The sequence below is a fragment of the Hibiscus syriacus genome, unplaced genomic scaffold (genome assembly GCF_006381635.1).
Source record: "Hibiscus syriacus cultivar Baekdansim isolate YM2019G1 unplaced genomic scaffold, ASM638163v2 tig00000340_pilon, whole genome shotgun sequence".
NCBI classification, from domain to species: Eukaryota; Viridiplantae; Streptophyta; class Magnoliopsida; order Malvales; family Malvaceae; genus Hibiscus; species Hibiscus syriacus.
The window spans coordinates 9,119,303-9,147,054 of record NW_024061783.1 but is presented as its reverse complement, the minus strand read 5'-3'; the positions used below and the strand labels follow the sequence as shown (position 1 = coordinate 9,147,054).

Below are 27,752 nucleotides of genomic sequence, written 5' to 3'. Positions count from 1 at the left end.
GTTATCATTCTGGTTACATTCAATCATTACGTACAAACTGAAAAAGTAATATTCTCAATTGATACAAAAGAAATCAAATTTATTCAAAAGTTTATTTGCACAATAACAGAATTATATTACAAAATCCAACACATCTTGACAAAATATTATTAGTATAAAAGTAAAACTAACTTGGTTATATGCAAACCGGATCTATCTAATTTCTCTCTCTATAATAAATATTTGTATGCCAATCAGAACTGGTAAAAACTTTGACAACATAGAAAAGACGTTCATAAGCAGCCATCCTGAAGTGCTTTGCAGAAAAATTACCATTTTCAAACATAAGAAAAGCTTTAACATATCATATTATCCATAAAACAAAACTTTTATACTTGCAGTTGATATCACTGCTGGTTCTGCTGCCTTTGCTGTGCGAAATTGGGGTTGTTTTGAAGAGCTACCATATTAGATTGTAAATTCTGGGCAGTGCCCATATTCCCAAATGCACCTTGTGCACCATGCTGCTGCTGTTGTTGTTGTTGCTGTTGCTGTTGTGGCTGCATGCCCATAAGCCCCCCAGGATTGGATCCCATATTAAACACTGCATGCAAAATAGCCCAAAATCGAAATGTTTGAATCTCAACTCACATCAAACAGCAATTATGAATGAGGAAAGAAACAACCAAGCATCACTAGATATAAAAATATTATAATATATGTATATGTTATGCATAGACGAAAGAATGTCAAGACCATTATCATTCATACTTTGGTCGCTTAAGATTTGAGATCCATGTGTCCGCTGAGGATTGCTACCAGGTAGTCCATACTGCAAAAAGAATTGAATTGAATTGAAAGAATGAGACATATAACACTTATGAGTTATGACAAGAAAATAATGTATGAGCATATAAATAAGGACAAATATACAGATGCACCAGGTACAAACACCAATTACACATACCGAGAGCTGGGAAATAATGGTTATATGAAAAGGATCTACCCGATTCTCTGCAAAATAATGTGTTTTGGAAATCCAAAATACATAGAGCCTTGAACAAGATGTGACAATATCTAACAGCATGAAAGGGGCACGACTGAGAGCTGGGAAACAACAGAATTAGTAAATTGCACTTTCCTTACTCTTATTTTTATGCTTATTTAACAAACCTCTCTTTCTAGTTTATTAGATAAGAAATACAAATGCTAAGGACCATCAACAATGTGTTTAAAAAACCATCCTAAAAGATAAAACAGGAAAAACGGATATTACTTATCAATCCTATACAGAGAGCCAAAGATCAAAGGCTTAGCTAACAGCTCTTTTAGTCTCAATCTAGCTGAAACTCTGTGATACAACTAGTTTTGGTTGAAACAGATTGTTGCGAATACCTTTGTAGGCAAGACATATATGAGGCAAAGGTCGCATGGAACCAATGAGAGAGGGGCATTGATTATTACTTTTAGAAAGAAAAAATCATTAGTTTACTTTTGCAAATATTTATTTTTTTATAGAAATAGGAGGCCTCATTAAAAACCTCCCTCGTAGTAGTCCTTTACCCTAAGGCAAGAACCGACTAGCGGAAGGAGGAAAAAAGTACCTCAATATATTAATGATAAACCAATTACATAAGACTTATACACACTTATTACACCTGAACTCTAAAACATACAGAACAACTAAAACAAAGCTTACAATCACCCAATCCCCTCCTTTGCTAGCTTATCAGCCTCGCAATTACAAGACCTAGGAATCCACCTCACAATAATCTCTTTAACATAAACAATAGACACAATTTCCTTAACAAAATTTGTAAGGAAAATAGGAACTGAAGCTGGCTCTTTAATCCAATCCACTGCTGACTTGCAGTCACTTTCAATAATGAGCCTACCCTTCAATACCCATTCTGAAGAAACAAAGATGTCGATGCCTTTTTTGATGGCTTTCAATTCTGCTAGAGGGGAAAGAGTAGGACCAACATTTTCTGAAAAAGAAATAAGAATAGACCGATTCCAATCTCTGAGAATTCCCCCTATTCCACCAATCTTCCCAACACTACTAACAGCCCCATCCACATTCATCTTAAAGAAATCAACTGGAGGAGGACTCCAACCGAAAACAAGCTTGTTCAGTTCCCTAAAAGCAGAAATATTATCTGCCAAGGAACGGTCTCCAATTAACGAATCCACTTGAATAGGGAAAAGAGGATACTTTGCTAGGAACCATTTCACTAACTTGAATCAAACGATGAAAAACAAGGAGAATCTGTCCAACTTTCCTTTTTCAAAGACAATATCATTTCTCATCTTCCATATTGACCAAAAAACTACCCCGGAATAAACTTCCAAATAGCAGATTTAGGCCTCAAATCAGACCATGAGCTGAGAATGGAAGGAGGATCAGGAGGCAAAGCTAAAAGAATACCCCAAAAGCCTATTAGTTTGTTCCACAATTCCCACGAAACAGAGCAGAAAATAAATAGATGTTGAACTGTTTCTTCAAATTGATTGCACAAAGGGCAGAGACTGTCCTCCCCTATGGGAACCCCCCTTTTCTTCAATTCCACTCTCACAGCTACTTTCTGATGAGATACTTGCCAAAGGAATGTCTCCACTCTAGGAGGAACTAAACCCAACCAAACCCATTTGTTCCACAAAACTATTTCCTCATTGGGAGAAGAAAGTGACATCCTGCATTCTTTAACTGAAAACAACCCCTCAGCCAATCCATCCCACAACAAACAATCCTCCATTGAATCAATCGATTTAATGTCTTTAAGCCTATCCAATAACTCCACCAGCTGCATCACTTCCCAATCACAAAGATTCCTCCTAGTCTTAATATTCCACACCCATCCATTCGACTCAAAGCTTCCAAAATCAGCCAACTTGCCCCATTTATTGGATGAAAGGGCAAAAATCCTAGGAAAAAGAAATTTCAAAAGAAAATCTCCAATCCAAATATCATTCCAAAAGGAGATAGATTTACCATTCCCTACTTGTAACTTTGCGTGAGATCTAAGGCAACCTCCAACGAAATCCTCCTTGATGAAGTTATTCACGATTCCTCTCCAAATCCAAGAGTCCTTGTGAGAGAAAACCTTGTAGATATAATTGGAATGACAACTAACACTATGTTTGCTACATAACAATTTCTTCCACATCAATTTTTTTTCATTTGCAAACTTCCAAACCCACTTTCCCAACAAAGCTCGATTGGTAAGTTTCAAATCAACTCCCAGTCCTCCGCTACTCATCGGTTTACAAATATTCTTCCAACTCACCTAATGCATTCTCTTCTTCTCAACCCCACCTCTCCATAAAAAAATTTGCCATCATTGATTTAACCTCCGGCTAATAATACACGACATCTTTATGGTATTAGGAGTCTTTCTTTATTTAGAGTTCTTTTTTTATAAGAATATTAGGCCTCATTAAAAACCCTCTTTATGATTAATGGAGCTTGATAACAATTCCTTAATCAGCAGAAGGAGGAAAAGAGTGCCCTAGGATTTCATTAACATAAGATAAGTACATAGGAATACAAGACCTAACTCCCTTAAGGAGATATAAAACCAAAAAGAAACATCCCTTTAACAGATCATAAGGATCAACCAATACCAGCCTTAGCTAGGGCATCTGCCTCTAGATTAGCTGTCTTATTAACCTATCTAATAAGACCTTCACAATCTCTGAGCTTTTGAATAATGTCTTTAACAATTTGAACATAAACATCAGGACATAAAACAACATTCTTAACCCAGTCAACTGCCACCCTACTATCACTCTCAATAATCAAACGGTCTTAAATCTATGACGAATTGATTCAAAAAAAGCTAAACCCTTTAGGATAGCTTTCAATTCCATCAAGGTTGGAGGCCCCGGACCAGCAGACACTTTGAAAGAGCCTAGGATCGAACCAGACACGTCTTTTAGAACACCACCTAAACTACTCTTCCAATCACTAGTAGTAGCAGCATCCACATTTAGTTTGATAAAGCCCTTGGGAGGAGGGGACCAAGGAAACTTAGTTGAAATCAGATTAGAATGGGACAAGCAAGAATCCCCTAAGGAAGGGTCAGTAATAAGAGAATCCTTGGAGATAGAAACCTGAGTATTCTTCGCTAAAAACCATGAAGTAAGCCTGAACCTTGCTAAAAAGAAAATTTCAGCTCGATCTAGCTTCCCTTCTTCAAACACAATAGAATTCCTAGTTTTCCATACTGTCCATAAAACCACTCCAGGAATAAATGACCATATGAGAGAGTTGGTCCTCAAATCAGCCCAAGCTAGGAGAAAGCTTTTTGCATTTTCGTGAAAAACAGACTGAATATTTCAGTAGCTCATGAATTTATTCCATATTGACCAAACAATCGAACAAGAAAAGAATAAATGAGAGGGGGTCTCTTCTAATAGCTTACAAAAAGGACATAAAATATCATCTATGCCCTTTACACCTCTTTTAACCAGAGCTGTCTTCACTGCCAGCTTCTTTAAAATCACTTGCCAAAGAAAAATCTCCACTCTTTGGAGGCAGCAGGCCCCTCCAAACAACAGTCTTCCAAAAATAAGCTTCCTCCGAATCCGAAGTACCCGAATAACATAGATTAACACATGATTTAACAGAGAAAACCCCGTCTCCAGTACCCTTCCAAATCAGCCCATCAGTAGAAATAGAAAAATCCAAAATGACAGCCATCAAATTTGTCCATTGCTCATATTCCTAGTCATTCAAATCCCTTCTCAACTGAACATTCCAAAACCAGCCCTACGAGCTATATTCCTCAAACTGGAATAATTTACCAGTTTTGTTCACTGCGATAGAGAACAGTCTAGGGAAAATGACCGTTAAGGGATGATCCATTGCCCAAACGTCTTGCCAAAACCGAATAATTCTCCCATTACCAATTTTATAACTATATTTGCTTTTGATTATACAGCCAATGGAATCTGCTTTGAAATGATTATTCACCATAGATCTCCATATCCAAGAGTATTTAGGTGAAACATTATTGTCAATCTGCATTAAGGATGCTTCCATTTTGTATTTAATACAAATCATTTCCCTCCAAACCGCCTTCCTCTCATTAGCAAACCTCCAAGCCCATTTTTCCAAAAGTGCTCGATTTATCACATTTAAATTAGGAACTCCCAATCCGCCTTCGATCTTTGGTTTACAAACATCGGACCAGCTAACCCAATGAATCTTGTTTTTTCCATATCCTCCACCCCATAAGAAATTTGACATAATTAAATTAAGGGACTTGTAAACCGAAGCTAGAACCTTGAACATTGACAAAAAATATGTAGGGAGTGAACATAGGACTGATTTAATTAAAACCAGCCTCCCTGCCAAAGAAAGAGAGGATCCTTTCCAGCCTGCTAACCTCTTATTGAAACTCTCAACCACTGAATCCCACAGTAGGTTCGATTTTCTGTGTGATCCAAGAGGAAGTCACAAATACTCTGAAGGAAAATTACCCACTGAACATCCAATCGCAGCTGCCCATTCCTTGATTTCCTCTTCATTCGAATTAACCCCAAACAATTTACACTTCTTCAAATTCAACTAAAGACCAGACACAATTTCAAACACTCGAAGCACCCTCTTCACATTCAAAATCTGCTTCTTCGAAGCACCACAGAAGATTATGAGATCATCAACAAATTGAAGATGCGATAAATTAAAATTCTCCTCCCTTCTGATGACCAAACCCGAAAATAGCCCCTCTGAAACTGCCTTAAGAATCAATAAATTCAGAAGTTCCCCAACTATATTAAACAACAAGGGAGACAAGGAACAACCTTGGCGAAGACCCTTAGCCATTGGAAATTCCTCGGTTGGAACCCCATTAACCAATACTGAAACAGTTGTCATACAATTTGAAATCCAACCTATCCATCTAGAACCAAAGCCCATTTTCCTCATAACTTTGAACAAAATAGGCCAGCTAATTGTATCATATGCCTTCTTGAAATCAACTTTAAAAACACAACCCTTTAAACCATTCTTCCTCCAAAAGTCAATCCCTTCATTAGCTATAAGGGAGCAGTCCAAAATTTGTCAACTAGGGATAAAAGCAAATTGAGCTGGACTGATTAAATTTGAGATACAGCTCCGAAGTCTCCTCGACAGACATTTAGACAGGATCTTATATAAACCACCAACTAAGCTTATAGGTCTAAAATCATCTAAGCCATCAGTGTTTGAGATCTTTGGAATGAGAGTGATAAATGTATGATATATTCCATGTTCTCATTCCTTCCCCAAGTAGAAATTATGAAAGAATTTCATAATATCTTCCTTAAGTATCTGCCAAAACCTCTTGAAAAATCCCAGATTAAAACCATCAGGGCCCGGAGCTTTGTTACTACCACAAGACTTCAAAGTATCCTAAACTTCCTCCTCAAAAAATTCCTTCTCTAAGAACTGACTCTGATCCGTAGTTATTCTGGAAAAATCCAGTCTTAACTCATCAATTTCTAATGAGGATCGGTCATTGTAAATTTTAAAGAAATAATCCTTTACTATGGCCTTAATTGCAGTCGAGTCTTCAACTGTTTTTCCTCTAAAGTTTAGGGCAACCAGAGCATTCTTCTTTTTTCTGAATGTAGCACACGTATGAAAATATTTAGTATTTCGATCCCCATCTTCTATCCATTTCGATCTTGAGTACTAAACTCTTTCCAGCCCACTTTTTTATTGCATGTTTTGTACTCCTTAGTAGACTAAACACACCAGCCTTCTTTTGATTTTTCTTACAATTCTGGAGTGAAGAATTGACCATAACCTCAAAACCCTCCTCCATCAAGTAGTTGAAAAGTCTGAACGATTTTTGACCCCAGTCAAAACCTTTATTCACAAGAACTATAGCATTATGATCTGACACGGATCTTGGGAGAAGTGATTGAATAATATCCGGAAACAAAGCCAAAAATTGACTATCAACCAAAAAATGATCTAATCTTACAAAAGTGGGATTGTCTTGGTTATTACACCAAGTAAACCTACCCCCATTCATACGAAGATCAATTAGACCCGTTTTAAGAATAAACTCACTAAAGATCTCCATTGAATTTCTATTTTGACCTCTGCCCACCTTCTCATCTTCTTGTAAATAAACATTAAAATTCCCTCCCACACAAACAGGATAATTCTGTCCACTTAAGTAAATGCTTAATTCTTCAAAAAAACTAGGTTTATCCTCCTCTGCTGGACCGTAAACATTGATGAAACTACAACTGTAATTGTTATTCTGAAATTTACCAAAAATAGCTATAAATCTCCTGCTAACATACTGACTCTCCAGCTCAAAAATATTATCGTCCCAACAGCACAATAAACCCCCTGTTGATCCGATTGAAGGAGATTCTATAACTCCCTTTAGATTATTGATCCCACTTCTACAAAAAGACCTCTAAATTTTCTCAGTCTTGGTTTCTTGCAGCCAAAGAAAAGTAGGATATATGCTAGAAACTAAATTTTGAACAACCCTTTTTTCATTTTTCCCCAAACCCCTAACATTCCATGAGCATATTACTAACTTTGTCTTCTTTATTTAAGGAACAGATACAAACTAAACACCTCTACCAATAACACCTTGATTAACCCCAATCAAGCCTTTCTCTAAAGCCATAATTTTTTCCAAAAAGGCTTCTTTCCCTTCCTTAAAAGACACCCCCAAAAGCTTGCTAACCTCCCAAGTAGCTAAAGCTTCTTCCATTAAAACCGAGAAGGCTGAGGAGGAGGCTGTATCAATGCTCACTTGTTCAAGGGCTTCCCTTAACAGATTTCTTCTAGTTCTAATTAGTAAACCAAATTTGGATCTTAAGCAATCAACTTCTGAAAAATAGCCTTCAATCTCCCTATCTTCACTCCCATCCCCTGTGCCACTATCAATATAAGGAAGTTTACTCCCATCAGCAATCAACTCTGCTGATAAACGAAGCTGTTTATTAGCACTAAAATCCACATCAATCCTTCTCATACTAACTATGACTTCATCTGCTTCAATCTTGACCTTCAACAAATCCCCATACCAATATCTTCTTTCCCTTGACCTTCTATAGACCCTTTTACAACTGCTCAAACTTCTAGTTTCTAGCACATCAGTCTTTGTTGTGAACTGTCTTCTAGATCGGTGTAACTGTCTCCCCCTTGAATTGATTCCTGAATCAGTTGTAACCAATTCAACCAACCTTAAGTCTTATTCTTTGGCCACCATTCTTGCATTTACCGACTGCTCTGCAATTGGGCTCTTCTCCAAAACTTTTTAACATTTTACCGCCTTTCTCTGATAAGTCAAGGTTTTGAACTTGTTCCCCAAACTTATTAATTGTAAATGCTAGCCCAGTAGGAAGACCCGTAAAACCTTTTGACCCAGACTGCCCAGAATCTTCAGATTGGGCCTGAGATCCATCAACCGAATAATTTTGACTTCTAATCCCCAAACCTGCAAACTCACCTACTTTTATACTCCCAACATTCTGACTTTCTGGCAGTCCACAATTAATACCTTTCTTATCTAAGGAAAGTCTTGATAGCTGTATATCCTCACCAACTCCTCCAGAACGACGAAAAACTCCCTGGTCAATCCAATTGTCCACTGTCAGACGATTTTTTTCTGCTGCACATGCTTCACCTTCCTCACTATCTGACAGCAATCTGTCTTCATCCACCTCAGACATCATCTCCTCAAAAAGTGCCCCACCGGAACCTTCCACCAGAAAATTGCTGAAGAATGAACTTGAATACTCGCATGCCGATCCGACCTTGATACTTTGAAGGATCTTCCATAAGATCCAAGAGTAATCACATCTGGAACATCAAAGTGGCTTGCCACCCTCATTAAAATTCTTGCCATTGTGAGGTCTTCTCTTTTCCTTGTAACATCATGAATATCAACCACTGTACCCCATCTACCTGCTATCTTCCGAAGAAAGGTTCATTCCAGCATAACAGAGGGACCCCTAATTCCACCAGACAGAAAGCCATTGGAACTCCCTCATCATTCAGTAATGGTTCCACTAAATCAAATCATTGTTCTAAAACCTCTTCCCTGTTCCTCCATAAGTCCAGCATCTCCTCATGTGATTTAAAAACTATAACGCAAGAGTTCCATACATAACCCCATCTAGCAATTTGGACATCATAGTCTTCATTTACCAAGGCATTTTGAAGAAGCTCAATCTGAAAAGAGTGTTTGATAATCCCTGTTAAAGACCTCTTAACCCAATTGGAGCTTTCTGATGGAATATGCATTTCCAAAATATTTTCTTGACATTCCTCCTTTGAAGATCCTCGGAATATAGTTCCTTGTTCCCCATTGTATTCCTATTGGACATCAAAGCATCTCTATAAGTTATGTCGTCCCTTATGCTTCTGTTGGAGTTTCCTTCTTCTTTTGGTTTTGAGGATTCTGCATTATTCTGACTAAAAACCTTGTTTGAAGAAATATGCTTCCCCTTAACCTTGGACGCCCATCCTTATATCTGGCAGGACTAACTGTGATCTTCCTTCCGTCTATCAAAACACCATTTAAATCATCAACAACCCTCTTCAAACCTACCTCTCTCTTAAAATGAACAAAAGCAAAGGTGGAAAATTTGTATTTTGGATTTTTGTTTGTTTGGGAATAAAGACTCTCATAACAGGACCATGGACTAAGAATATTTCCCTTAAAGTACGACAAGAAACCCTCCTACTGAGGTTGTCGACAAACACCGACAAACACTCATCGGAAACTAACTTTTCTTTCAAATTCTCTCTCTACGTTTTTCTCTCTCACTCATTCTCTCTTACCCAGGAAGATCAATTAACCCCAATCAACCCTCCTAATTTTTAATTTTCATACTTTTAATTCTCTTATTCAAACAAGTAAACATATGTAACCTCTATTTAAAGAAGCAGGTTGGCAGCAATAAAGTTAAGTCAGAATATTTTTCAATTACAGAGTTTTAAGACTTTTCTAAGAAGACCAAGGTTGGGAACTCCCTTTGACGTGTTGCACGCATTTGTCATAGGCCACTCTCGCAGTAGGAAACATATAATGGGGAAAAGCCCCTTGATTGAAGCAGATTTCCATACAAATTGGCTGCTGACCAGATCCGTAACCTATGAACATAACTTGGCATCAGAGCCAGAAACCATGGGAGATTCCAACATCAAAGAATTGAAACAAGAGTGGTGGAATGGTTGCAAGCGTCGTACAACTCATGACCAAATTGGGTAGTCAGTTGAAACAACTGTTGCTACAACGACAAGTGTTGGTTGGTCTCAATCAAAACCGCAAAAAGGAGTCGGATGGGGCAGCGAACGTATTAACCACTTCAGTATTCATTCTTCCAAACTGGACAATCAACTAGATATGGGGTATGACAGGCAGGCACTATTAGGTTCGAGTAGAAATGGCAACGGGGCGGGTTCGGGGCAAGTTTTGCTCCCCCCATCCTCGTCCGTCCCCGCTCGATCCCCGTCAGATTTTTTATCGGGACGCCCTGTCGGGGATTTTTTTGCCCTATCCCCGAACCCAACCCGATCCCGAGAAAAATCGTATTTTTCATAAAAATAAAATAGAAAAAACGATCACAAAAAATAGAAAATTAGTCTACATTATTTACAATTCAAACTACAGTCACAAATTCAAACCCAATTATAAATAATTGCCTAAACTCCAAAATAAAGCACATACATAATTAAACACATACATAATTATAAAAGCTAGGAATTAAGGTTTAGGGTTTGTATTATGTAATTAATATAAAAAATATAAAATATTATATATATAATTAATATAAAAAATATTATATATATAATTAATATAAAAAATATAAATATTATATATATAATTAATATAAAAAATAAAAATATTATATATATATAATCGAGACGAGGCGGGGCGGGGATACCTTGCCTCGAACCCGAAAAAATCCCTGATACCCGACCCGATTTTATTCAAACCCGACCCAAACTTGGCCGGGTTTCGGGTTTCCCCGTCGGGTTCGGGTCATTCTCCCATCTCGAACGGTTCGAGTCTAAGCATAGCAACCCCCTCCCCCCACCCACACACACCCTTCTTTTATTAAGAAGTTGACTAGTTCAGAGATGGCAAAACAAAGGGCCAAGTGTCTTTACTATAACTGTGACGCACCATACTCAATTGTGCACCAATGTAAAAAGATATTTTGGTCAGAGAAAAGGGATCATGACGAAGGTCGCGTTGAATCAGTGACAAAGAGGGGCAATGATTAGTATTTTTAGAAAGAAAAAATAATTTCCATGGTTTAAGTTTTTTTCAAACAAGTGAACCTATGTAACCTCTTATTTAAATAGCCTGACTAGAAGCAACAAAGTTAAGCCAGAATTTTATTTTAATTAAAGCAGTTTAAGACATTCTTTCCTAATGAACTCCCTTTGACTAGTTCCACACGTTCATCATAGGTTACTCTTGCGGCAAGACTCGTAATGAGGGAAGCCCACTCAATCAAAGCAACTTTCCCTACAAGTCATTCAGTAACCCGATCCTTAACTCGTGGATGTAACACAAATCCAGGGATAAAACTTATGATTCAGTTCATCACAAGTGAAAAAGTTTTCAAAGCTTTTTAAATATGTACCAGATATGCGTAGATAAGGAAATTGCAACCATCTCTATGAGCCATCTAAATCCCCAAGAACAAGGAATTATGAGGTTTCTATAGGAAATTTCTAGAAGCAAAACCTACAAACAAACAAGAATTTGTACACATCATCCACTCAGAACTAAATTGAACTGAAAATTTATAAGCTTTTAATATTTACATTGGAAAATTAGAAATAAGGACAGCTTTATGATTCATGAAGAACATAAAAGCTTAAAATGTCATTTTTTAAGGCTAAATACTTATTTCAACCCTGTACAAGTGCTGGTTGGTCTCAATCAAAACCGCAAAAAGGAGTCAGTTGGGGCAGCGAAAGTATTAACCACTTCGGTATTCATCCTTACAAACTGGACAATCAACTAGATATGGGGAATGACAGGCAGGCACTATTAGGTTCGAGTCTAAGCATAGCAACCCCCCCCCCCCGCGGCTCTTTCCTTGGTTTAAGTTTTTTTAAAACAAGTGAACCTATGTAACCTCTATTGAAAGCAACAAAGTTAAGCCAGAATTTTTTTTAGTTACAGCGGTTTAAGACATTCTTTTCTAATGAACTCCCTTTGACTAGTTCCACACATTCATCATAGGTTACTCTTGCGGCAAGACTCATAATAAGGGAAACCCCCTCAATCAAAGCAACTTCCCCAACAAGTCATTTAGTAACCCGATCCTTAACTCGTGGATATAACACAAATCTAGGGGTAAAACCATTGATTCAGTTCATCACAATGAAAAACTTTTCAAAGCTTTTTAAATATGCATCAGATATGTGTAGATAGTTAAGGAAATTGCGACCCAAGAACAAGGAATTATGAGGTTTCTATAGGAAATTTCTAGAAGCAAAACCTACAAACAAACAAGAACTTATACACATCAGCCACTCGGAACTAAATTGAACTGAAAATTTCTAAGCTTTTGATATTTACACAAAGGAAACCTAGAAATAAGGACAGCTCCATGATTCATGAAGAACATAAAAGCTTAAATGTCATGTTTAAGGCTAAATACTTGTTTCAACCCTGTACTATAGTGAAGTTTTCACTTTAGCCAATTTACTATTTTTTCAATCAGATTGTCCCCTGAAATTTCATTTCATTATCAAGTTACACCCTTGACCATTTCCGTTGAAGAAAAGTAGACATAGTCCAATGGCATGCTGCCAGGTGCAATAAAAAACATTGATAATTCTTGAAAAGGAAAGTTCAAATAAAATCATAAAAAGAAAAAGAAATCTAAAAAGTAATTTAAAAAACCCAAATTTTATTAAAAAGAACTAAAAAAATAGAATTTTTTATATTTTTTAATTTTTAGGATTTTTTATATTCTCTGTGTGGTGAAGAAATGCAAGCAAAAGAAAGGAGTTTTGAATAAAGTTGCAAGGACAGTTGATTAATGGGAAGGAAGTGTGGTTTTGTTCCATTGTTGATTTCTTTTCTTTTTTTTTTGATAGGAATTGAAGGCCTCATTAAAAAAACCCTTCATGATTTAAAGAACTCAATGAGTTCCTTTATCAGAAGGAGGAAAAGAGTGCCTTATACTTCATTAATAAGAAACATAAGATTACAACAACAATAAAAGACCTTTACAAACAAGCGTTAAAACCCAAAATAAAATACCCCTACACACACTGTAATTAACCAATAGCAGACTTAGCTAGCCCATCAGCCTCAATATTGGTTGTCCTTGCAACTCATCTAATAACACCCTCCACTTCTTTAATCTTGACTGCTATATCCTTGACAATAAAGACAAAGTTGGGAACACAAAGTCCCATCCTTAACCCACTCCACTACCAATTTACAATCAGTTTCTATAATCAACCGACCCTTAATGCCTCGTCTCACTGCATCAAAGAAATGCAATCCCTCCTGAACAGCCTTTAACTCCATCAAAATAGGCAGACTCGGACCAGTAGCTTCCATAAAAGAGCCTAAAAGAAGACCTTCCTCATCTCTTAGAATCCTCGCAACTTTACTACTCTTCCAATCCGAACTTGTAGTTGCATCCACATTCAATTTAACACAACCCTTAGGAGGGAGTAACCAAGGGATGGAAGTAACAATCGACTTGTTGAGTGGGAAACAAGAGTCCCCAAGGGAAGGGTCACTTATAAGAGAATCCATAGAAATAAACGTGTCAGCAAACTAAGCTAAGAACCAAGATGCAAGTCTAACTCTTGCTATAAAGAATAGGTTTGTCTGGTCAAAAATCCCTCTTTCGAACACAATATCATTTCTAGCTTTCCAAACAGTCCAAATAACAACAGCAGGAATTAGCTTCCAAATAGCAAAGTTAGGATTTAGTTCTTCCCAAGCTTGGAGGAATTCTGCACATTCTCATGAAGAACCAAACTAAGACTCCAATATTGAACAAATTTATTCCAAAGTGACCAAACCACAGCACAAGAGAAAAATAAATAAGAAGATTCATCAACCAAATGACAAAGAGGACAAGACAAATCTGCAATACCCGTAACCCCTCTTTTAACCAGTTCAGTCCTCATTGGCAGCTTTTGTAGAACTACTTGCCACTTAAAAAACTCAACTCTTGGGGGCACCAATCCTTTCCACAAGTTTTTCTTCCAAAAGGAACTCTCTTGGGAAGTCGAGCTACAAAACTTCACACAAGAATTAACAGTATAGACACCACCCCCGTCTCCTTTGCAAATCAGACCATCAATAGATTCTGTGGACAAACAGAAATTAGAAACAATATTCATCATATTAGCCCACTGTTCAAATTCCCAATCTGCCAAACTCCTTCTCAACTGGATATTCCAAATCCATCCCGATGAACTAAACTCGCCAAATTCAATTAGTTTGCCACTCTTATTTGAAGAAATAGCAAACAGCCTCGAAAAAGTGGTCTTAAGCGGGCAGTCCAATGCCCAATTGTCCTGCCAAAATCGAATAAACTGGCCATTCCCAACTTGAAATCTGCACATGCTGCGAAACTTAGAGTCGAATGAATCTTCTTTAAAATGCGAATTCACCACTGAGCTCCAAATCCAAGAAGCTTGAGTTGGAATTTTGCTATTAAACTAGTGAAAAAGGATCCAGATTATATTTAGAGCATATCAACCTCCTCCAAACAACATTCTTATCATTTGCAAACCTCCACGACCACTTCCCCAAAAGGGCTCTGTTCATATAACTAAATTAATCACACCCAAACCCCCCTCATCCTTAGATTTGCACACATTAGGCCAACTACACACTGTCTAATCCAGTTCCTCCATTTTCTGCCGAAGCCCATTTTCTCCATAACTATAAATAAAATAGACCAATCCACAGTATCATAAGCCTTTCTAAAATCAACTTTGAACACACAGCCTTTAAGTCCCTTTTTCCTCCAAAAGTCAACTCCCTCATTAGCTATAAGAGAGCACTCCATAATTTGACGTCCTGGAATGAAAGCAAACTGCGTAGGACTTATCAAATCAGAAATACAATTCCTTAACCTTCTCGACAGACATTTAGACAGGATCTTGTACAGCCCTCCAAAACGGCTTATTGGTCTAAAGTCGTCCAAACCACCAATATTAAACACCTTGGGAATAAGAGTAATGAAAGTATGATTTACTCCATGCTCCCAATCTTTCTCCGAATAAAAATTATGGAAAAATTTCAGAATATTGACCTTAAGAACAGTCCAAAATCTCTTAAAGAAGCCCATATTTAAACCATCGGGACCGGGAGCTTTGTTGCTATCACAAGATTGTAAGGTCTCCCAAATTTCTTCCTCAGAAAATTCTTTTTCCAGAAACATACTTTGTTCCATTGAAATTCTGGAAAAATTCAATTTCAAATCTTCAACTTCCAATGTCGAGCTAGTGTTAAAAAGTCCAAAAAAGTGGTCCTTGACAGTAGCTTTGATAATAGTCGGATTTTGGATAATCTCACCATTAACATTGAGTGCACTCATGAAATTCCGCTTCCTCCTAACTGAAGCACAAGCGTGAAAATATCTTGTATTACAATCTCCTTCTACCACCCACTTAGATCTCGAGTTTTGAAGCCATATATGTTCTTCGATTTTGTAAAGCCTCCATAATTCTAATCTCATAGCTTTCAAGTCTGCTGGAATAACAGTACCATTCGAATCCTGCATTAACTGTAAATTAACCTCTGCCAAGTGAATATTTGATTCCAAATCAGCAATTTACACAGCTGGAAATTGATGTCTAATCCCCGCCCATTCCTTAATTGCCATTTTCGTTTTCCTCAGAATTGAAAAAATACCAGCTCTGTTATTTTTATTCTTGCTGTCCAGGACAGCAGAACCAACTAAATTGTTGAACCCTTTATCATCCATCAAATAATTGAAAAGCCCTTGCCCCAGTTAACTCCGCCATTCTCAAGGAAAATGGCATTGTGATCTGAAACGGACTTGGGTAACAATAACTGTGAAGAATCAGGAAACGCTTCCAAGAAATGGACATCAAGTAGGAACATGTCAAGTCCAACAAAAGTGGAAATTTCCTGATTGTTACACCATGTGAACCTCCCCCCATGAAGAGGTAAGTCAATTAAACCTGTCTGATGAAGAAAGTGACTAAAAATCCTCAGAATTGTAATTTTGGGCCTCCCAACCTTCTCTTCTTCAGAAAGGTATACATTAAAATCACCTCCCACACATAGAGGGATACTATGACCACAAATAAAAACGACTAGCTCTTCAAAGAAAGTAGCTTTTCTTCTTCAATAGAAGGACCATAAACATTAATAAAACCACACCTAAATTGTGAAGGGCGAAAGGTCCCAAAAATAGCAATGAACCTTCTGTTAATAACTTGATTTTCCATTTCAAACAAAGACTCATCCCAACAACTCAATAAACCTCCAGAAGAACCCACTGCTAGAGATTCTGCAAACCCTTGTAAGGAATTCAAACCACTTCTTCTCAGAAAATGACTATGAATCTTCTCCATTTTCGTTTCTTGCAGCAAAAGAAAAATAGGGCATTTACTTAAAACTAACTTTTGAACTGCTCTGTGTTTTTCCTTTCTTCCCAACCCTCTAACATTCCAAGAAATAATAGCTAAACTAATATTAATCATAATAATAAGAAAACCAACAACCGAAGAAAACATAAAATTATGCCCTCCTCAAATCCTCCTCCAACTTAAGAATTTTTTCCAAAAAGGTCGACTTCCCGACCTTGAAGAACACCCCCAATAGCTTACTAATTTTCCAAGTAGCTAAAGCTTCCTCCAAAATGATCAAAAAAGCTGGAGAAGAAACAGTAGCAATGCTAGCTTGATCCAAGGCCTCCCTTGTCAAAACTCTTTTGACTCTGTTAAAAAATTTCTCGGAATTGAAGTCATAGTCATCACCTTCTGAAAGCCACCCTTCACCCAAGTAAGCCAAACCAATGTCATCAGAAAGCCTCTCCACAGAAGACTCCACACCACCATCCAAATTAAATTCTACAGGAACACTGACAGGAATAGCTGAATTATGAACCAATTCCTTTCCCTTAATCCTATCTAGAGCCTCCTCTGCTCTAGAAAAAACAAAAGGCTCATTCCCGAACCAATGTCTTCTCTCCCTAGATCTTTTATACACCCTATTATAAGAAGCAGATCTTCTCCTATCCAACGACACACTCTTTGATGTAGATGGAGAATTAGCTCGAAAGAGCGATCTTCCCCTCGAAATCCTTTTTCCAACATGTGCAACAGATTGTAACGCAAGAAACTGCCCCTCTTTAGGATTAACCGAACAAACCACAAGACCTTCAACCTCAGTATCCACTAGAATAGCTGGATTAATTTTACCAAGAACAATATTGTCATCTTCCTGACCCTCTTTTTTCCTTCTTCTATTGATACACTTCTTTCTTCAATTAATTCAGACAGATTCTGCACCTTTTTTTTATTCACTGGCCTGGACCGATTCAACTTCACAGCAGGGCCAGCTGGTATAATTTTAGAAACAGGAGAATAAGACTCCCAATTAGAATCCAAATGGGCTGAAGGACTCTGGTCCTCAACCTCTCTCAGCCCAAGGCCCACATATTCCCCCCTGGGATTTAATTCAAATTCAAACTTGTCTGACACCCCAGTATTATTGGGCAGAGTGTCGGACTTCTTTTTCAAATAATGTTCCCCACCTTCTGACATCTCCCGATTTTGACTATTCTGAAGCCACGTGTAAACCTTTGACCAGAATCCCTCTGCTGAGTTAACCCTATTGTCTTCTTCCTTCTCTTTGTTTCTACCATCGTCCCCCTTTAACACATCGTCACTGCAGCTGCCACATGACAAATTCTACCTCGCGACTCCATGGACTTCAGAGATAGAATTAGAACTGGATCCCACATTAATTTTAACCTTAAACGATCTGCCATAAGATCCTACTAAAATAGATTCTTGTACATCAAAAGGGCTTGCCACCCTTAACAACATTCTAGCTGAAGAGAGATCATCTCTGTTTCTTGTTTCCTCCAGGATACTAACAACCTTTCCCCACTTACCTCCAAGCTTCTCCAGAAAAGGTACACTCCAGCTAAGAAGCGGTAAACCAACCAACTCGACCAAGCAATAAGCCAAAGGAACTCCATCTTCACACAATGGATCTACCCAATCAAACCAACAGTAAAGTTTCTCTCTAAGACTCGACCACGCCTTTAAAAACACTTCATTTGAATTGAACATAATAATGCAGGCGTTCCTAACATATCCCCACCTTACTATCTTGACCTGGAAACCCTCTTTTGCCAAAGCTCGCATCACCATATCAGGCCGAAAGGTATCTTTAAAAACCCCTGTTAAAGAATTTTTCACCCAGCAAAAATCTTCTGATGGGATGTGCATATCCCATGCATTTCTTACACCATTTGCTTTCTTTTGACATCCCCTATTCACCTTCGTTGTTGGTCCAAACTCCTACTATTAGCCACATTCACAACCGCCTTATATGATCTGCCATCTCTCAAACTACTCGGTTTCTCTAGATCAACCTGCTGTCTACCATTAGCCTCTCTATATGTCTTAATTCCTTCCAGCTGAGTTATTTTTACCTCTGCTTCTCTATTCCTTCCCCTCTTGTACTTAGCAACCCCCATTGTGACTCTTTTCCCATCAATCAGCGTTCTGTTGACATTCTGAACTGCTCTTCTGCAACCTTCCTCCAATGCATATTGCACAAAAGTAAACGTGGATGACTTATAATTCGGTTTAACCATAAAATTTGGAATAAAGACCCTCACAATTCTACCATAATGGTTGAAACTCTCTCTTAACTCACTTCTAGTAACTCTCTTACTAAGATTTCCAACAAAAACAGTCCATTCCTCACCGGAGAATGAACGACCAAAAGCACTCGCTCTCATTGTTGATTAGCCTCTAGTTGTACACTTTTTGAAAGCATTTTCTCTCTTTTGATAGCCCTTCACCTCTATTTTTTATTGTCTGGCTTTCTTAGTTACATAAATCACAGTTAGAATAAGGACACCTTAAATTAACTAAATTTGTGCCTTTTTTTTTTGCTTATCCTTTTTGTGGTAATGCATAAGATTTCCATTTTTGATTTCTTTAGGAGCTGAATATTTTTGGTGGCTTTGGATCGTGATGGCTCTTTTAGTGGAGTTCTCTTTAGAGGAGGTTGATTTCGTTTTTATGGTTGCAGGTGTTGTTTTTTCTGTTCTGTTATGTCCTTAGGTGTTGGGTTGTTTTTTCTTTTGCTAGAGGTGTAACTTAGAAATAGGATGATTGTCTCTGGGGCTTTGTGGTTGAGGAGGTGAGAGTTTTAGGTGATTCTGGTTTTTTGTAATGGTGTCTATCCCCGCGTGAGGGTATTCCGTGTTTTCATATGTACTGGTTTTTTATTTAATGAAATATGTGGTACTCTTCTCTTTCTTCCAATGTTCGTTAACATACTTGTTAGTATGTGGACGAAAACAAAGGGACTTTTTAATGAGACCTCCAACTTTTATCAAAAAAATGATTATTTTAAATAAATTAAGACTAATTACATTTTTTATAAAATAAACAATTTCAAAAACATAAATTCTGATTTTTTTTAATAACTTTATGGCATCTTTTACAATTTTATGATTTTATTTAAAGTTTGATAAAAAATTTAACATTTACTACACATGGCAACTCCTAATTGGATCCCATGGCATTTTTTTTAACAAAAATGGTCAAGAACATAATAGATGAGATGAAAGTTGATAGGAAAAAACAGTAAAGGGCAAACTTGAGAATTTCATTACAATACAAGGGCCAAATAGGTATAAGCTTTTTAAATACGACATTAATTACAGAAAAGATAAATTTAGCAAATAGCAATAACCATGATTTGCATGAAGGGAAGTCTCGCAAAGGAAAAGAAACTCGGCAAAGCCATTAGAAACTAACCTGCATCCTTGGTAAGAGTGACTGGGAAGACATAGTTGCAGACATGTTTGGGATCTAAACCAAGACATTAAAAGATTTAAACCATGAAAGAAATAACTTCAATATAAAAAAAGAAGACAAATAAACATTATGAAACCATACAAAGATAAATAAAATACATTTGATTTATTATTATTGAAAGTGCAACATAAATGACCATAACAAGTAAATAAAAGATAAAACATAGAAAACATTCCAAATGATGGATGACAATTTTAGTAGTCAATTTATAACATAATCAATGTAAAGAAAGACAGCAAATGCATGTTTCATGCACTTGTACAAGAACAAGAGTAGTGGCCATAAAGGTTATAGCTTAACAACTATTACTATATATTGAGTACTCAGGAGATGAAACACCACATTAGAATTAAAGAGGTGCATAGTACCCACCAAGATGAAAGACTTACAGTTTTCTAAAGAAAATTTGTCAAAATTAAAACATTTTTTCGCATGTTACACTTTGCAACATGCTACATTTGATCAAAGAAAGATTGAAAAGCATTAAAGAAAAACAACTGTTATCCCTTGCTGAAATAAGCAAATATAGAAGCGCTTGTGAATATAATGGTGAGAAATTTAAGCATATGTATCATCTACAATTCATAATCTTGAAGGAATATTTCATTTCATCCTTCTGACCTAAATCTATCATATTTATAATGGCACAACCATATTACATTCTTTGAGATCCATCCTTTTATCATTCAACACTAAAATATGGGTCAAATTTGACACGTCAACACAATGTATATACCCACGTGGATAAATCCAGCAAAATAGTGAATGATACGTTTTTCCACATGGCATAATTTTTTTTTATAATTTACCTTACTCTAACAGCATACACTTTCTTATTTGATAACTTCTTCACCACATTAACACTAAGCATTGACCAGAAAATAGGAATAAAATATCATGCTAAACTCCAGTTTTGAGGTCCATAACAGGAAAAAAATCAAAATAGCTGGTATCATATTTTAGGTCACCTAGATTTGCTGGAGCTAAAAACCTTTTGAAAATCAAATGAACATTAACCAACCAGCAATGCCACCCATATACATCCATCACAGTTTACCCTACGGGTAAAAAAAAAAGAAATACCATGAGACAAAGAAGCTATTTTCTTTTGTCCGAGTCAATAGTCCTATTTCTTACTTCCCTCATACCTGAGTTTATTTTCAATCAATACTTTAAAAGGCTTTTTCAGTCCTAGTAACTATCTGTTCAATGACTATGGAGGAAGCTAGGTACCATCAAAGCACTCTCTTCAAGAACGTTAACAAATCCATGATTACTGAATACATAAATTAAATGCACAAATTAATGTTAATAAATCAAAGAACCATAATATAATAAACAAACAAACAGAAAATCATTTGAATTTTTACTTTAACTCCTAAATCCTAGGCAGATAAGTTTCCTAAGTGGAGAAGCACGATATAAAGGTGCCATCAATCATGTTATTTCTTTCTTTTCATTAGAATACAAAAACCTAATTCAAATGAACAACTCTATCCAATGATAAGTTCTATTTTGAGAGGGGGGAGCAGTGGACATTATAGATAATGCTTTAGAAGAATAAACACAAGAACACATAATAGGACAAATTGAAGAGTCATATAGCTAACCATCTGAGTACTTGGTGTCCCCTGAGCAGCATTGAACAATGCAGTATTTGCTGGACTGGAGAATTGGCCTAAATGACGACTCAACTGATTTCCTTGATTGAGTTGGCTTTGGCCTATACCATGCTGCACATGTCCTGGGGGAAGCTGTCTACCCTGAAATTGCTGATGACCCAAGGGCTGGGAAAACTGCATCTGACCATGTAACTGATGGAAAGAGTTTCAGGTTTTAGTTAAACCAATAGCATGAAGAAGAGGTGTATTTTAGAAGGGTAAAAACAAGCTTCCTCGGAACAATTGTCCCATGTTAGATCCAAGAAAATGAGAGAATCACTCATTTAAAGGCTCACTTCACATAGATCCATCAACACAACACCACCCCAGCCAACACCCACCCTCTCCACTTCATACAGAAAATTAATTGAAAAGTACTACAAGCCTGAGAAAAAGTTCAATGATTTATATAAATTCAGTAAACAAGAGGGAAAACAGGGATCTTCAAATTTTTTTCACAAAAATATACAGATGGTTCTTTTACTGCCATAAGTTTTGCTCAGTAACTTCCATATATAAATATTCATCTTTCAAGTGTAGCGCTGATTTAAGGAATAAATTTATCATATCCAAGTTTGAACGAGAGCGGTAAAATATAATAAATATCCACCCTTTTTTTTTTTTGATAGAAATTGGATAGGCCTCGTTAAAAACCCCCTTCTTAACCTCCATGTTACAACAATAACATGAAGGGCATAGGAAGGAGGAAAAGAGTGCCTAAAAATTCATTAATACCAGAATAATACATATCCATCCTAAGAAGTTCTGTTACAACATAAAACTTAAAAACCAAACACAGAACATAAATAACCAGCTCAATAATTGTGCAACCTAGTCAATAAACATATCCACCCATTTTTTAATTTGCCAATATTTGCAAGAGGCACTTTTTAAAATTTTTGTTTTCAGATCTGCTGTATAAAACACAAGCCCGCAATCAAGCCCTGCAAGATCTTACTTAAACATCCGTCTAAAATAAGCTATCCAAGTGCAGGCAACACGCTCCAATGACTCGACGGAGCAAACCCATTTCCCAGACTCTAAATACTTAAAATTTACTAGGTTATGGACTATAACGATATTCATAAGCACAAAAAGAACCATATGGGTTTTTATCTAAAGGAGCCATAGCTAGAATGCAATATATATATATATATATATATATATATATATATATATATATATATATATATATATATATATATATATATATATATATATATATATATATGTATATATATATATATATGTATATGAAAAATGCATTTGTAATTTCGCATAAATTTCAGATAAAACATGAAGGAAGAAAACGAACTTACCGATTGAAATTTCTGCTGAGTCTGACCCTGCAGGTCATGAAGCGGCAGCTGATTCTGCACCAAAGATATGATTGTTCATAATTATTACACAACTATGATGGCTTAGAAGCATGTGAAGCGATTCTATATTTCAACCGGTGATGTTGGTGCACCTAGGCCCACAGGCGCAGCCAAAAGCAGCAAAATCACTTTTCAGCCACTAGACAAGGCTATTTCAAAGAGGCAGCTGCTTTACTGCGCTTTATTCTAGGCGCAAAAAAAGCCAGCTTCGCCGCTTGACCCTTCAGTTTCTTCTTTCTTATTTTGGATGTCAAAATACCATAAATGTTGTTTATTTTACTAATTAGAATCCCACCCACCAACTTGATTAAAATTTAAGAACAAAATTAAAAACCGTAATGTCAAAACTTCTACCTATATTTACCCATTTTTTCTCAATCTCAGTGTTGTTAAGGCTCCCGTCTAGGCACTAAGGCGCAGCGAAAATTGACGCTTACGCCTTTAACTTTCTCAGGCGGGGCCATTTTAATTGAGCGCACGGCTCCATGAGCATTATACCACCTTTCGCTTCAATACCAGGCAATAAAAAAGGTGGCTTTACAGAACTGAAGTCAAGTTTTAAGTTTAACTTTCCATGGTAAAAGCATAATAGTCCTATAAATTTTTAAACTTTTAAGTTTCTTCACTTTCTTATTTCTATTTTTTAGTTAAGATTCATTGAAGCGGCAAATGGTAATGCCTTATCAACTTTTAACCCTTGTTCAATTTTTTATTTTAAAATTTGAAATTTTGAATACTCCAATACATTTAACTTTTCAAAAAAAAAACTCAAATACCATTATGCCCACTTTTAGGTTTTTTTAACTCAAAATACCATTAAATTTATTTTATTAATTATAAATCCACTTCAAAATTCGAAACTTCAATGTTGAAATCTCAAACTCGGGTGAATCTTTTTTTAATTATTATTCTCTATATATTCTACTACTTTTAGTTTGTGTTCCTCTACTTTTATCATAATTTTCTTTAATTACTAAACTTAAATAATGATTAAATTTGAATTTATAAAACAAAATATATTAAAATTTAGGGTTAACAAATTATTTGGTACTTGAAGCTTCCTACAAAGTTCATATTGATACTCGTACTTTTGTCTAAATTGGTTCCTGAATTTGGTTTCTTGCACACATTTTGATGCCTAAACTTGTCTTCACCATATAAGCTGAATGTGTCAAACTCAAGCTCATACCAAACTTGGCTTCGCGCCGTGAGTGCGCCCAGCACCCTTGACAACACTGCTCAATCTCTATCTACTCATCTATTTTTTTCTTCTTTTAATCCATTTCTCCTTTATGTTTGATTTTAAAGTGTGCTTTAGTGTTTAAAAACAGAGATCTGTTTTTGGCTTTGTAGAGTGTATTGTAATTCTCTTTTTCTAATCTGTATTTGGAGAAAAGATTTTACGTTACTAACAATTATTTATTATTTGCATTTATTTCATAATTTTTATATACACTTCTCATATATATTATAAGAATGTGCCTTATATTAGTCGGGTGAGGGCTCTTTTTGCACCTTGCACCTCAAGCTATATAGAGGTCTTAGTGCTTCAAGCATGCCTGGCACACTTAACAACACAGATTTCAACAAAACAAACATAGAAAACTTGATCAAATTTGCTTAAACTCATAAGATTCAGCAAAAATATTGTCCTTACCTCATGATAGTTTTGCAAATCTTTCCAACCCAAAAAAGAGTCACAGTTACCAAGTAAAATCACAGCATAAGCTAACATGATGTAAGTGTGTCATGAGTTACTCAACGGTCATGATGTCCCATAAAAACAATAAAAGAACCAAACAAAGTAATATTTATACCTGTCCCAGTCCTTGCATCGCAGACTGCCTAAACTGTTGTTGAGCAAGGAGTTGCTGTTGATGCTGAGGTAATTGCATCATTTTTTGCCTTTGTTGCTGCTGGTGTTGCTGCTGCTGCAGTTGCTGCGTTTGTTGCTGAGGAGATGGTGTGTTCATCATAGTCGTTCCAGACCTTGGTGAGTTGGCATATGGAAGGGGAGAAGTTGTGGTGTTATCAAAGGAGGTAGCACTAGTAGCGGCAGGAGATGCAGCTGATCGACTGATAAGCTGTGCTCCAGTAGCCTGATATGAGAAGACTAGAAGAGTAAAGGTATTGCAGCACTATGAACTTTGAACTTCAGAAAATAAGACATGTAACCAGAAATGATACAGAACAGTTGTCATAGAATCAGAATCAGTTGATAAGTCTAATCAAATTATAATGTTTAAAATAGAACAGATTTGTTTGTCTCCCATGAATGACACATAAACGGAGAAGATGAAGCATTAATAAAGAAAAGGATCCTAATGTGGCCTTTGCAGTAGGCCAATGCCCATATATTGTTGCTATAATGGTTAAATTTACACATAAATGAGATGTTTTACATTATCCTACACCTAGTACCATCTAACGAGAATGATGAGGAGAACATATGGAGCCCACAATCATTTGATGTACACCATATAGCAGCTCAGAATGTGTTCAAAGGGAGTCCAAAATTGAGATCATAAAGACTTGGACATCACCGTTTCTCTTTCAAAATCAGATATTCAATGAGATGACAATAACCACAAGAACACAAATATCCTTTTCACCTTACAGTTCGACAAAAATCTACAGGTTTACTTGCATGTAGGTTTAGGAAAAGACCTATTAAAGGAAACTCATCGACTAACCTGTAATAAAGACCCTTGACTGCCCATGTTGTTTGACATAAGAGGAGAGTTCTTCATATACATGCCTGCAAGAAATTTCAAAAATGCTACTAAACAGTGCTAGAAACTTCCTATTATTTTAAGAGAATAAAAAAATGAAAATAGTTGCACAAAAATTACCAGATGAATCAGTAAAAGAATGCACTCCATCAGTTGCAGGCATAATATCCACCAGATGCAGTGGAAGCGAAGGTGTAATCTGCTTCTGATCTGCTGGCAGACGCAGACCTGAATACAAAGATCAATCAATAACTGGTTGATAAGCATGTTAAGATCAAAGTACTAGAGCTTTCTCTAAAACATAAATAGACATCCAAATCTTAGAAGCTAATTCTAAAGAGATCATTTAAAATTCCATTAAACTTCAATTAACCATAGAAATCAATGCAGAAAACATTCATCCAGCATTCTATTAAATTTCAATTAATTAAACTACTGTATCAATTGGCAGAACTTGATTATCCATGAGGAAACTATAATAGATTGTCTACATTTAGACCTAATTTCAATGAGAAAAACAAATTGAATCAACAAGCGTTCCATATGGGCCAGCTTAGCATAAATTAAAATTCCCGTGATTCTGAGCAGCTCAATCAGATTTTGAGCCCAGGAAGACAGTAAACGGCATAGATTAGCCCTTCAAACTATCAGTTGAAAACCATTTGTTGCCTGCAGCTGCAAAAACTAGAAAGATATATTGTTACATCTGATTGGTCTAAATATAGTTGCTACATTAACAGCTACAGACTATCACCTTCACCAAAATTAACTGCGGCACGGAGTAAGTTCTCTTGTTCTTGAATTTTAGCAGCCTGTCCCTTATCAAGAGTGGGATGAATGGCTGGCACTTGACGAGAGCCAAAACAGTATGCTTTGCGGGTATCAGCTAATACTTTCTCAGCACTGTCACAGGCAGCTGCAATCATATCGATTCTAGCCTGTGAAACGAATAAAATCACATGCCTGAAAATAACCAGATTCAACCAGAAAATCAAAGTTTGTATGACACTAGTTCACCTTTAACTTGTCAATTTGTGAAGGTATTGGCAGATTTTGCATTCCTTGAAGCAATTGCTCTCGCTTCAAATTATCTTCCACTTCCATCTCGGGCAGTAGCTTTGAGGATAACATAACCGGTAAAACTGCAGACAAAGAATAGGATTTAATTACTCAGCAATTACTATGAATAAAGATAAGGCATTATTGCCAATCCAAACTTAGGCATTTAAAGGGGGGGAAAACAGCTAATAAACTCGAAGCATAACATACTGGGAGCATTTTCAGCATTAACATTTTTGGGATGAACAACGAAAGCCTTCGAAACCTTTTTTATTTCATCCACAATGTTGAAAAGCTCGAGATTTACCATTGAGTATTGACCCAAAATATCCTGCCTGTTTTACCAACAAACAAAAAAGGGGAACCCCTAAACATATATGAAAACCTGAAGATTCACGGTTAGAATAGAAAGAATGGGAAAAGAGAGGACCATTTGGGGGTGGTATTTGTGCGAGAATAGGCGTCGAAGTCTTCAAGGATGCGAGTTATGGCCTTGAAAAGGGAAATTGCTCTGGTCTTTAGAGATTCCAGATTGAGCTGTTGTTGCAACGCCTTATTCAGCCTCTCCGACCCTGCCACTGCCTGATTCTGCTGCGGTGGCTGTGGCTGCGACGACGGCTGCGATGGGTCCTGAATCATTCCCTCCATTTTTCTTTAGAATAATATTTAGGTCTTCTTCTTGATTACAAACTTTGTTTCGACTTGTTCGGGGATGGTTAATAGACGGGTTTGACTTAGGTAATAGTCCGTAAAAAATAGGTTAACATATACTTCAAGCCCCTATATTCCTTACAAATTTGAAATTCACTCTTTCTACTTCTATTTATATATATTTAATCCTTTGCTTTTTAGATTTAAATATTTGTTTTTGATAGAA

At 36.6% G+C, this 27,752-nt stretch overlaps 1 protein-coding gene across 1 annotated transcript; it reads right to left on the bottom strand.

The window, feature by feature from the left end:
• Positions 1–286: 286 nt before the first annotated feature.
• Positions 287–27,523, bottom strand: LOC120203926 (mediator of RNA polymerase II transcription subunit 8-like). The gene is made up of 12 exons (XM_039204066.1): positions 27,306–27,523; positions 27,086–27,210; positions 26,834–26,958; positions 26,571–26,754; positions 25,937–26,044; positions 25,778–25,842; positions 24,902–25,183; positions 23,025–23,078; positions 21,655–21,858; positions 19,985–20,038; positions 751–811; positions 287–583 (listed from the first exon to the last, which is right to left on the bottom strand). The coding sequence occupies exons 1-12, from the start codon at positions 27,521–27,523 to the stop codon at positions 387–389; spliced, it is 1,677 nt and encodes a 558-aa protein (XP_039059997.1). The 3' UTR covers positions 287–386.
• Between the last annotated feature and the right edge of the window lie 229 nt (positions 27,524–27,752).